Genomic DNA, 13,489 nt, shown 5'->3' with positions numbered 1-13,489 from the left:
CATATACAAAGAACTCACACTGCCTAACAACAAAAAAACAAACAACCCGATCAAAAAATGGGCAGAGGACATGAACAGACATTTCTCAAAAGAAGATATGAATATGGCCAATAGACACATGAAAAGATGTTCATCATCGCTAATCATCAGGGAAATGGAAATCAAAACTACACTAAGAGATCACCTTACACCCGTTAGATTGGCAAAAACATCCAAAACCAAGAGCGACAAATGTTGGAGAGGTTGTCGAGAAAAAGGAACCCTCATACACTGTTGGTGGGAATGCAAACTGGTATAGCCACTATGGAAAACAGTATGGAGACTTCTCAAAAAGTTAAAAATAGAAATACCCTATGACCCAGCCATCCCATTACTGGGTATCTATCCTAAGAACCTGAAATCAGAAATCTCAAGAGTCCGTTGCACCCCTATGTTCATCGCAGCATTATTTACAATAGCCAAGACGTGGAACCAACCTACATGCCCAGAAACTGATGATTGGATAAAGAAGATGTGGTATATACACACAATAGAATACTACTCAGCCATAAAAAAAGACAAAATTGGCCCATTCACAACAACATGGATGGACCTCGAGGGTATTATGTTAAGTGAAATAAGCCAGTCAGAGAAAGACGAACTCTATATGACTCCACTCATAGGTGGAAGTTAGTATATTGATAAGGAGATCTGATCGGTGGTTACCAGGGAAAAGGGGGGGTGGGGGGAGGGCACAAAGGGGGAAGTGGTGTACCCACAACATGACTAACAAAAATGTACAACTGAAATCTCACAAGGTTGTAATTTATCATAACATTAATAAAAAAAAAAAAGGCCGAATACACATTCTTCTCAAGTACATATGGAACATTCTCAGAGATAGACCATATGTTTGGAAACAAGGCAACCCTCAATAAATTTAAGAAGATTGAAATCATATGAAGCATCTATTTTGACCATAATGCTATGAAACTAGAAATCAGCTACAAGAAAAAAGCTGTGAAAAGACAAATATGGTGAGATTAAACAACATGCTACTGAACAACCAATGGATCATAGAAGAAATTAAAATAGAAATCATAAAATATCTGGAGACAAATGAAAATGAAAGTACACCATACCAACTCATATGGGATGCACTACAAGTGGTACTAAGAGCGAAATTCATAGCAATACAGGCCCACTTTAACAAACAAGAAAAATCTCAAATAAGCAATCTTAAACTACAAGTATCAGAAGTAGAAAAAGAAGAACAAAGAAAGCCCAAAGTCAACAGAAGGAGAGAAATAATTAAATTAGAGCAGCAATAAATGAAATTTAAAAAACAGTAGAAAGGATCAGTGAAACAATGAGCTGGTTCTTTGAGAAGATAAACAAAATTGACAAACCTTTAGTCAGACTTGCTAAGGAAAAAGAGAGAAGCCTCAAATAAATAAAATTAGAAATTAAAGAGGAGAAATTACAATGGATACCACAGAAATACAAAGGATTATAAGAGAATAATATGAAAAACTATATGCCAACAAATTGGACAATGTAGAACAAATGGATAAATTATTAGACTCATACAACCTCCCAACTGAATCAGGAAGAAATAGAGAATCTGAACAGACCAATCACAAGTAAAGAAATTGAAACAGTAATCAGAAACCTCTGAAAAAAACAGAGGTCCAGGACCAGATGCCTTCTCTGGAGAATTCTACCAAACATTCAATGAAGATTTAATACCTCCCCTTCTAAAACTATTACAAAAAGTTGAAGAAGATAGAACATTTCCTAACACATTTTCTGAGGCCAACATCACCCTGATCCTAAAGCCAGACAAGGACAACACAAAGAAAGAAAATTACAGGCCAATATCATTGATGAACATAGATGCAAAAATCCTCAAAAACTATTGGCAAAGCAAATACAGCAATACATTGAAAGGATCCTACACCATGATCAAGTGGGATTTATACCAGGGATGCAGGGATGGTTCGACCTCCACAAGTCAATCAGTGTGAAACACCACATTAACGAAATGAAGATCAAAAACTACATGATAATCTCAGTAGGGGCAGAGAAAGCATTTGACAAGATCCAACAGCCATTTGTGATAAAAACTCTCAATAAAAAGGGTATCAAAAGAAAGTACGTCAGCATAATAAAGTCCATATATGACAAACCCACAGCCAACATCATACTTAATGGGGAATAACTGAAAGCCATCCCTCTGAGAACAGGAACAAGACAAGGGTGCCCACTCTCGCCACTCTTATTTCATATAGTCCTGGAGGTTTTGGCCAGATCAATTAGGCAAGAAAAAGAAATAAGAAGGGATCCAAATAGGCAGTGAAGAAGTGAAACTCTGGTTGTTTGCAGATGACATTATTTTATATATAGAAAACCCTAAAGAATTCATCAGAAAACTCTTAGAAATAATCAACAACTGCAGCAAAGTTGCAGGGTACAAAATCAACTTACAAAATTCAGTTGCATTTCTATGCTCCAATAACGAACTAATAGCTCAACAATACAATCCCATTTACAATGACAACAAAAAGAATAAAATATCTAGGAATACATTTAACCAAGCAGGTGAAAGACCTGTACAATGAAAACTGTAAGACATTACTGAAAGAAATCGATGATGATGTAAAGAAATGGAAAGATATTCCATGCACATGGATTTGAAGAATAAACATAGTTGAAATGTCTGTACTACCTAAAGCAATCTACAGATTCAGTGCAATCCCAATCAGAATCCCACTGATATTCTTTATGGAAATAGAAGAAAGAATCCTAAAATTGACATAGGGCAACAAAAAACCCCAAATAACTAAAGCAACCCTGAGGAAAAAGAACAAAGCTGGAGGCATCACAATCCCTAACTTTAAAGTATACTACAAAGCTATAGTAATCAAAACAGCATGGTACTGGTACAAAAACAGATACACAGATCAATGGAACAGAATTCAAAGCCTAGAAATAAAATCACACATCTGTGGACAGCTAATCTTCAACGTAGGGGCTAAGAACATACAATGGAGAAAGGAAAGTCTCTTCAGTAAGTGGTGTTTGGAAAACTGGACAGCCACATTCAAAAGAATGAAAGTAGACCATTAGTTTTCACCATACACAAAAATTAACTCAATGTAGATTAAAGATTTGAAGGTAAGATGTGAAACCATAAAACTCCTAGAAGAAAATATAGGCAGTATACTCGTTGATGTTGGTTTTAGAAAGATCTTTTCAAATACTGTCTACTTGGGCAAGGGAAACAAAAGAAAAAAAAAAAACAAATGGGACTTCATCAGATTAAAGAGCTTCTTCAAGGCAAAGGAAACCATGAACAAAATGAAGAGACAACCCACTAACTGGGAAAATATATTTGGAAATCATATATCTGATAAGTGGTTAATCTCCAAAATACATAAAGAACACACACAACTCAACAACAAAAAAACAAACAACTGGATCAAAAAATGGGCAGAAGTTATGAACAGACATTTTTCCAAAGAAGATATACAGATGGCCAATTGGCACATGAAAAGATGTTCAGCATCACTAATCATCAGAGAAATGCAAATCAAAACTACACTGAGATATCACCTTACACCTGTTAGAATGGCTATAATCACCAAGACGAAAAATAACAAGTGTTTGAGAGGATGTGGAGAAAAGGGAACCATCATACACTGCTGGTGGGAATGCCAACTAGTGCAGCCAGTATGGAAAACAGTATGGAGATTTCTCAAAAAAATTAAAAATAGAATACCATATGACCCAGCTATCCCACTACTTGGTATTTATCCAAAGAACTTGAAATCAACAATTCAAAGAGACTTACGCACCCCTGTGTTCACTGCAGCATTATTCACAATAGCCAAGGTGTGGAAGCGCCCAAGTGCCCTTTGACTGATGAATGGATAAAGAACACACACACACACACACACACACACCCCATGGACTACTACTAGCCATAAAGAAAGACAAAATCACCCCATTTGCAACAACATAGATGGCCCTTGAGGGTATTGTGTTAAGTGAAATAAGCCAGATAGAGAAAGACAAGCATATGATTTCACTCACATATGGAAGAAAAACACACACACGGACGAGGAGAACAGATTAGTAGTTACCAGAAGGGAAGGGAATTGGGGAATGGGCATAAGGGGTAAATGAGCACATATATGTAGTGATGGACAAATAATAATATACAACTGAAATTTCACAATGTTACAAACTATTATGACCTCAATAAAAAAGTTGCTTAGTCAGAACTTCATAGTTGATAAGGAAACATTTAAACAACAGAAAAATTGGCCTAAAAAGGATCAAGCTGATCTTCAGATAACTACCTCACAAAATGAAGGACAGTACTCTTTAAAGAAAGACAACAAAAATCAGACGTATAACACATAGAATTAATAATGCCTGGCTTTAATAAGAAATCACTAAATATTCCAAGAAGGAGTGACCCAGAACTAGGAGAAAGAAGACATCACTAGAAACAGACCTAGAAATAAGAAAACTGAAATACCAGACAAAGACATTAAAGAACCAAATGGAACTTAAAAAGATGAAAATACAATATCTTTAATGGAAATTTTACTTCATGAGATTAATAGCAGATTAGACACTACAGGAGAAAAATCTGAACTTGAAGAAATAGCAATACAATCTATCACAAAAGGAGCACAGAGAGGGAAAAAGACTAAGAAACAAAACAGAAACATAGCCTCAGTGGCCGGTGGAATAATACCAAGAGGTCTATCATATGTGTAATTGTAGTTTCACAAGGAAAAGAGAGAGGGAGGGACAGAAAAAATATCTGAAGAAAAATGAAATAATTTCCAAATTTTATGAAAAGTATAAACCAAAAGATTTGAGAAACTCAATGAAATCAAAACATAGAAAACAGCAAGAGCATAATCAAGTTACTGAAAGCCAGTGATAAATAGAAAATCTTAAAAGCATTAAGAAAAAAAGATAGGTAAAGGATAAGAAACAGAAAAAAATATCACAGACTTTTGAGAAATTATGCACACAAAAGACAATGCAATAACATCTTTAAAAAGAGAAAAACCTTTGGAATACAGTCGTGTGCTACAAAACAACCTTTTGGTCAATGATGGACTGCATATACAATGGTGGTCCCATAAGATTAGTGCCAAATAGCCTAGGTGTGTAGTAGGCTGTGCCACCTAGGTTTGTGTAAGTGCTGTGAGGGAGGAAGAAATTTTCTTCTACCCTTGTAGACTCTTCTGCCTGGTCTAAGAATTAAATTGATGTGAGACAGATTAACGGGAAAAACAAACAAAAGTTTAATTACATGGGAGAAATTCAGGAAAACCAAGTGACTCACTAAAATGGCTGAAACCCTCACTTTAAATACCGTCCTCAGAGAAAGACAAAAGATGTTGGAGGTGGCAGAGTCAGGGACTTCAAAGGGAAGGAAAGCAATTCACATGTAGGTGAAAAGGAGCGAATGTTTGGGAAACAAGTGTTTGGCTGCACAGAGAAACAGAACACAGAGGGGAGCACAACAACAGGCTTTTCCAGGCTCCTCCCTGTCTGCCACCTAGTTAATGTGATGCTAAGGTTATGCTTGCTTCCTGAGACAGGTTTATTTATCTGAATTCTTTTAGGCAGTTAAGGGAGAGGTAACAAGAAAAACTTTCTGAGTCTTTTGTTTCTTAAAAAAAATCAGTCTAAAATAATCCTCAAGTTCAAGAGACACATTTTGGGGTGGCAAATTTTGTTCCCCTTCAATGTACTCTATGATGTTCACACAATGACAAAAATTGCCTGATGACATGTTTCTCAGAATGTATCCCTGTCATTAAGTGACACGTTACTGTATGTACATCTAACACGGGATTGGTATCCAGAATAGATAAACTTATAAAAGTCAAAACACTCAGTAAAAATAATAAACCACTCAACAAAAAATGGGCAAAACGTCTGAACAGACACTTCACAAAAGAAGATGGCCAATAAGTACAAAATATGCTAAATATCAGTCATCAGGGAAATGCACATCAAAACTGCAATGAGATCCCACTACACATCCATTGAAAGTGGCTAAAATTAAAAAGACTGACAAAGCAAGTGCTGACTAAGATGTGGAGGAACAAGAACTTTCATACATTGCTGGTGAGAAAGCAGAATGGTACAGCCACTTTGGAAAACTGGCCATTTCTTATAAGTTAAATTTTCACTTACTATTCAACACAGCAGTCCCACTCCACATCATTTACGTACAAGAAATTAAAACAAAGCCACACAAAGACTTGTACTCAAATAGTCAAAGAAGCTTTACTTCACAAGTCCCAAAACCTGGAAACAATCCAAATGTCTATCAAAAGGTGAATAGATAAAATATTGGAATATTAATGCATTGGAATATTATTCAGCAATAAAAAGGAATGGGATCCTGCTACACACAACAACTTGAATCTCGAAACCATGTTGAGCAAAAGTAGCCAAAGGAGTCCTACTATATGATTCCATATATATCAAACTTGGCAAATACAGATTTAATCTGCAGCAGCAACGACAGACAGGTGGCCTTCTGAGGCAGGGATGGGAGGAGACTTTGGGATGGGGCACAAGGGATCTTTCCAGGGCAATGCAAGTTTTCTGTATTTTGATTATGGAGGTAATTACACAGGTGTATAAATGTGTTAAAACTCACCATATCACCATAATGTACAATTAACATTTTTAATGTAAATTATGCTTCGATGCAATTGACTTTTTTTATTAATCCTGGCTCTTCCATTTGCTATTTGAAAAACTTAGTTAATCCTTATCCTCTCTGTACCTCAGTTTCTTTATCTGTAAATTGGGGATAATATTAGTAACTAACCTAGGGTGGATGTGGGAATTAAATGAGTCAATGATTGTACAGCTCTTAAACACTTTCTGGCACGTAGTGAACACTATGTATGTGTGAGTTCCTATGAGCCAAATTTCTACAGTCAGAAGAACCATGGTTTTTAGTTCCAGAAAGCTGTTTCTGAGCTCTAAGTTTTTAGGGACCTGTTGTGAAAGTTCCCTTTATTCGTCCTCTCTCTGGCTGCTGCATGTCCCCAGGTGTGTTTGTATCTCCTGAGGCTTTTGGTAACTTCCTTTTATGTGGTTAAGGAAATTCTCTTATTTTGATGAGTTCCTAATTTGATAGTTTTTTAAATCCCAAATGAATTTTATCAAATGCTTATTCTGCATTTAATGAGATAATCATGCAGTTGTTTTCATTTAACCTTTTCATGTGAGTAGTTACATTAATTGACTGTCTAAGGTTATCTCACATCCAGATTGAGAGATTTAGCTTCCCGCATGCGCATACGTATATGTTATTTTTAAGATTTTTGCACTTACGCTTGCAAGTGAAATCGGCCTGTGATTTTCTCTCTTTTACCATCCTTTATCTGTATTTGGTATCAATGTAGTACTAGTGACAAAGGAAGTTTGAGTATATTTCAACTTTTTCTACTCTCTCTATTTCGCAAAATTGGAATTACCAGTTTTCTTTGTGATATGGATCCATATTTTAAAATATTTTTTTCCAGAATTTAATTGGGATTTGTAGTTGGGGTTAAGATAGTTGTGTTTACTCAGTCGTCTGTTTTGATCATTTTCTATCACATGTGGCAGGCACCATTATTTTATTTGATCCTCAAAACTACAGACGAGGACACCAAGTTTATAAAGTAAAGCAGGGGCCAGCCCGGTGGCACAGCGGTTAAATGTGCACGTTCCCGCTTTGGCAGCCCGGGGGTCACCAGTTCAAATCCGGGGTGAGGACATGGCACCACTTGGCAAGCTATGCTGTGGTAGGCGTCCCACATATAAAGTGGAGGAAGATGGGTGTGGATGTTAGCTCAGGGCCAGGGAAGGAAGACTGGCAGCACTAAGGTCAGGGCTAATCTTCCTCAAAAAAAGAAGAAGAAGAAGAAAGAAGAAAGTAAACCAAACCGCTTAGGTTCACACAGTTAGTAAATAGCGGAGCTGAGATTCAAACACTAGCCTCTCTGATTTTAAAGCCTGGTCATATGAATTCTGTGACAAAAGTGTGTCTGTAAGAGTGTGTTCATGCATACACACACAACCCCACACCTCCCATAGTGAAATTTCTGATGGGTTAACAGTAGTTATCACTGGGTGATGGAATAATAGGTTTTTTAAACATTTTTTGTATTACAGTTTTTGCATGAATATCTATTACTTTTATAATCAAATAGAATAAAGTGTTTGAAAACGTAGAGACATATACAGGCAATTAATTTAAGACTGTGAAATTGAAAATTGAGGTGACACTGATTCCAAAATTATGCATCAGTATCATTAAGAGCCCTTGAAACATGAGGAAACAATATGATAAAAGTGAAATTTGAGTATAGAAATGCAATTATTTTGAAAATTTTGTGGACTTATATACATATGCTTATAAAAAGTATGGATGTTATACACATACTTATATTGAATACATATACTTATAATGGATACAAACAGGATTTGGAATCCAGTTTGGGTTTGAATCATAGCTCTGTAAGCCACTAAATTTCTGATCTTAGGCAGATTAATCCTTCTGAAACTCAGTTTCCTCCTGTGCAAACTAGAGAAAATCATATAATTAGCAAACATGCTTTCAAAACAAGGTGAGATCATGTATATAAAGAACCCAGCAGAGAAATGCTCAAAAAGTGGTTGCACTTATTATGCACTGTTCACATTTCAGTCATACCCTTGCTATTGCTATTACATTTATTTCTTATAAACAAAATTATTCATAACAGTACTTCTTTTATGCCTTAGTAGCATTTATTTTATGTGTAAAGAACATTCAAGTTCGTTCTGTTAACAGTAAAAAGGATTGGATCATGTTAATGCCCTAGTATTTAAACAATAGTCTAGATGATGTCTTCATTGTTTTCTGAAATTATAATTATGTAAGATAGTCAGATATTAAAAAGAATAATTAGTCTTCTAAGATAGTGAAAAATCAGTATATAATTATAATTGACATGTTAATAATTTCAGGTTGTAGAATCATCATTGCAAAAGCTGGAATGTGACCCCACCGAAATAGAAGAATTTGTAGAATATTTTAATTTTTTGGATGCGATTTCCTCAGACATATGTAAATTAGAAAAAGAGTACACCACGATTGCTCAGCTGTATTCTGTTGTGAGGTATTACCAGATCTATATTTCAGAAGAGCAAGTTGCCATATATAAAATCCTTCTTATGAAGTTTGGTCAACTAAAAACTTCTATGAAGTTGAGTAAAACAAACCGAGACGCTGCCATTACTAAATTCAGAGACAATCTGGAGGCGTGCATCATGGGTCTGCGGGGGGACCTTGCGGATTTAAAAGCCAAAGTAAGTTTGCATTTTCCATTAAAAATCAGTTTAAGGGGCCGGCCCTGCGGCCGAGTGGTGATGTTCGCGTGCTCCGCTACAGGTAGCCCAGTGTTTTGTGGGTTCGAATCCTGGGTGCGGACATGGTACCGCTCATCAAGCCACGTTGAGGTGGCGTCCCACATGCCACAACTAGAAGGACCCACAACTAAGAATATACAACTGTGTACCGGGGGGCTTTGGGGAGAAAAAGGAAAAAAAAAAATTAAAAAAAAATCAGCTTGATCTTAGTCTCTTATAAGTCTAAGCCTGTAGGTATTTTCTTTCTGTGAACTCAAGGTAAATCATTTAACCCAAGTATTCTTAACCTGGAATCCACAGACAGAATTTGAGTGATTTGGAATTTGAATGGGAAGTAAATTTACATGTGTGTTTTCACTAACGTAGCTGAAATTTAGCATTTTCTTCAAATATGAATGAATGTAGACAACAAACAACAGCAAAGCTGGTGACTTTTTCCAGACTTCAAAAGTCTGCCAAAGGGGGTCCAGAGCATAAAAAGGGCTGAGAACCCTGAAACCTTTCTGGGCCTTAGGCTAGGCCAGGTGGTAGTGATGGTTCCAACCTCACTCACCTATCATGAGGAGCAAACTCTACAATAAGCGCCTAACATTGACTGAGCCTGTACCACGTGTCGTAACTATGCCAGATGCCTTGCATCTACCTGAAAACAGAAAGACAGAAACCCCCTGAGATTTAAAGAGGTTCAGTAACTTGCTTAAGATCACACAGCAAGTGAGACCCAGTGCTCCAGAAACCTTGCTTCTCACCATCCCTCTGTCCTCATCACCATTACAAGTTATCATATTCATTCAATATATTTTGGGTATCTAATATGCATTAGGCACTGTGTTATTTGTTGCAATTAATCGTTTTTTCAATTTCCCTGTCTATACAGTTGATCTACACTGTTTCACACAGAATGAAGATGAAAAATAGTCATATCAAAGTACTTGATGCACATATCCGATTACAGTCTTTAACATACTACTAGAAATTTACAGACACACACACATGAATGTTTCTAGTTCACCCTATTGATATTTGTTAAGTGTATTAGGTTGGACACTGACTGAAATGGAGATCTGTGTTGCATTGTTTATTGGCGAGTGCTTGTGGCAACAATGTGAGAGACTGAGGGAATCAAGACTGGACAGAGGGAGAAGTGGAACTGTAGTGTGATTGCCACAAAGGATTCAAAGGATCCTATGGAAATCTGTAGAACTGGGATGACTCTGCAGAGTTATCCTGAATGCAGGCAAGAGGGCTGGGCCTTTATACCTCCACCATGGACCTGCAGAGGGGGTGTAATCTTGGATGACTTAGCTCTTTTCAGCCAAGGGCAATTGCTGGGGTGGGACTCAGCTATGCAAGTTAAGCATCCATCTTCAAGTTCACTGATTCTTTCCTCTATCATTTCCACCCTGCAACTGAGCCAAATCTGGTGAGCTTTTATTTTTGTTTATGTTTTTCAGTTCTAAAATTTCCATTTGGTTCTTCTTTATGTCTTTTTATTTTTCTTTGCTAAGACTTTCTATTTTCCCACTGGTTTCAAGAGTATTCACCATTTTTGGTGTAGCATTTTTATAATACCTACTTTAAATTCTTTGTCATATAATTCTAACAACTGTATCATCAGGTATTGGTATCTGTTGATTATCTTTTCCTATGCAAGTTGAAGTTTTCCTGATATTTTTGTGTACTGAGTAATTTTGTATTACATATTTTGGATTAAATGTTGTGTTATAAGACTCTATGTCTTATTTAAATCCCAAAGAATGTTGATATTTTTGTTTTAGAAGGCAGTTTACCTAGTTAGGTTCAGGTCCGAAGTTCCAGCCCACTTTATTTGGGCTGTGGTTCCATCATCATTTCAGTTGTCAAAGCCTTTGCAGTGCTATTCAGATTTATACCAAGTGTGTGCCGTCCAGTGGTCAGTCTCGTAGTGGTCTGTTAGTTTAGTCTCAAAGTCTTTGATATACTGAATAGGATCAGATTCATGTGTGTGCAGCTCAGGTGAGCCCAGGAGTTCATAAACACCCTTATGCTGTCGCTTTCCAGACTGGCTGCTTTCCAGAGCATCGTTCTCTCTACAGTCTTCCCAGTATTTTAGATTCCTGGCACTCTTCTTTTCAGTCCTCTGGTTAGAAGGCTAGGGCTTGTTACTGTGCTGTGCTGTCCACTTCCGTAACTGCACCCACATCTGGGGCAAAGCAGCAGAACACAGAGAGAAAAAAATCAACAGGGTTGACCCTCCTTGGAACCACAGCTCACCAGAACAGAGGGTAGAGTTCTTCTCTCTTGAGTTTCAGCTCCTGAGGCTTTCATTGCCACCAGCTCCTACCACCACCTTGGAGTTGCTTGAGGGCTGGAGTGTGAGAGAACAGAATAAAGAGAGAGAGAGAGAGTGAAGGGGGGTCTTCTACACCTTGAGCATTTAGGAACTGTCAAAGAAAAACCAGAGTTGTACAGTAGTCAAAGCAGTAAGAACAGATTTTTATTCAGGACTGTTGCATAGGGGAAGAGAGATCTCAGGATAAAACTAGGCTCAATTCCAAATACAGTAAGGACAAGTGGAAATTTATAGCCAAGGAGTAGGGAGGTAGTCAGTGGATGGCAAATTACTAAGAGGAAACATCACAGGTAAGAAGGGTTCTGGCTAAACCTACCCAACAGGTTTCTTGCTAAAGACAGGCCAGGGCAACCAGACATCACCTGGGGATGGTGGAAGATGAGGAAGCTGATCAGACACTGAGGGTGGGGGTTCTGATTAAACTAATTTAGCAGGGTTCTTACTAAAACAAATTTTAAAAGAAAGTTCACAGATAAACCTAGGAGAAGGTTCAGAAGCCAACGTGCTTTGGTTAAGCAAAGAATCTTTGTCAGAACCTTTCTTGCTCTCAAGTCAGGACTAGTAGGTTCTCCTGGAGTTCTCACGGTTTGTGCCTGCTGAAACTTCTTCTCGGGTTCTGTACAATGAGCTTAGCTCAGGGAATGTGGAAAGAAAAAATGGTAAGTTCACTGCTAATGTGGTGGCACTTCAAATTACCATCTTTTCCCCAATGTGCCTTCTACGATTTACTTTCAGATTCCTTCATGTATTCTGTCAAGGGTTTATAGCTGTATTCATTGGGAGAGACAGAGTGGGGCATATTTATTTCATCTTCTGACTTCAATTGTATAACCTTTCAAACTATTTCATTTATATACTTGATGGCTGAGATCATTCTGTGAAGATCTCAGTTTGAAGACTGCTGATAGGATTGGCTTAACTTTACCTTGACACCATCTAAGCTAGTAAGAGTATTTCTCCAATTGTATCCCCTCTCTCTTAAGATGGCTCATTTACAAACATAAATAAATATTAATGCATGGGATATTATGGGAGAAGCATAAGGAAAATTGTATTATATGTCCATTATATAGGCATCACTATTACAGATTATACATTAAGCCCTATCCGTTATCACAGATACTGTTTATCAATTTTATACAGCTTATCGTGTTATGATTGTAATCAGTGGTTATTGGATGACCACACTACATGTAACACAATGTTACATAATTCCATGGGTTGGATTTTTTGAAAAATAAGGTAATAGAATCCAAATTCATTTATTCTTTCAACAACTTTTTTTTTCCTTTTTCTCCCCAAAGCCCCCCAGTACATAGTTGTATATTCTTCGTTGTGAGTCCTTCTAGTTGTGGCGTGTGGGATGCTGCCTCAGTGTGACTTGATGAGCAGTGCCATGTCTGCACCCAGGATTCAAACCAACAAAACACTGGGCCACCTGCAGCAGAGCGCGTGAACTTAACCCCTCGGCCACGGGGCCAGCACCTCAACAACTTTTTAATAAACAACTCCTTTGTACATTTTGGTGTACTGGGTTCTAAGAGATGTACAAAAATAAATTAATGAAACTATTCTTAATCTTGAGAAGGATAAATTATAAACATTTAGTAGGAGAGAAGTCAGGGCAAAATTTTACTTATAACCCTCTTTGTAGATCATTGTTGCAAATGTCCACAATTTCATGTAACAGTAAAACTCAAATACAAGGCAGCATGTGACAAGCAT

The 13,489-nt window shown here is 37.2% G+C and overlaps 1 protein-coding gene and 1 long non-coding RNA gene across 2 annotated transcripts in view; one reads left to right on the top strand and one right to left on the bottom strand.

Moving 5' to 3' along the window:
• The window catches only part of DNAH14 (dynein axonemal heavy chain 14), a 417,001-nt gene that overhangs the window by 128,435 nt on the left and 275,077 nt on the right, over positions 1 to 13,489 (top strand). The window contains exon 18 of the mRNA XM_023632738.2: positions 9,031 to 9,372. Coding sequence (XP_023488506.2) covers positions 9,031 to 9,372 — 342 coding nt within the window. The remainder of the gene's footprint in view (positions 1 to 9,030; positions 9,373 to 13,489) is intronic.
• LOC111771349 (uncharacterized) overlaps positions 6,279 to 13,489 on the bottom strand; it is a 68,470-nt gene continuing 61,259 nt past the window's right edge. Inside the window, exon 3 of the long non-coding RNA XR_002805150.2 lies at positions 6,279 to 11,779. This is a non-coding gene — a long non-coding RNA (uncharacterized lncRNA). The remainder of the gene's footprint in view (positions 11,780 to 13,489) is intronic.

This window comes from Equus caballus, chromosome 30 (genome assembly GCF_041296265.1).
Source record: "Equus caballus isolate H_3958 breed thoroughbred chromosome 30, TB-T2T, whole genome shotgun sequence".
In the NCBI taxonomy this organism is placed as follows: Eukaryota; Metazoa; Chordata; class Mammalia; order Perissodactyla; family Equidae; genus Equus; species Equus caballus.
The sequence above is the reverse complement of the archived record's forward strand: the minus strand, read 5'-3'. Positions and strand labels throughout refer to the sequence as shown.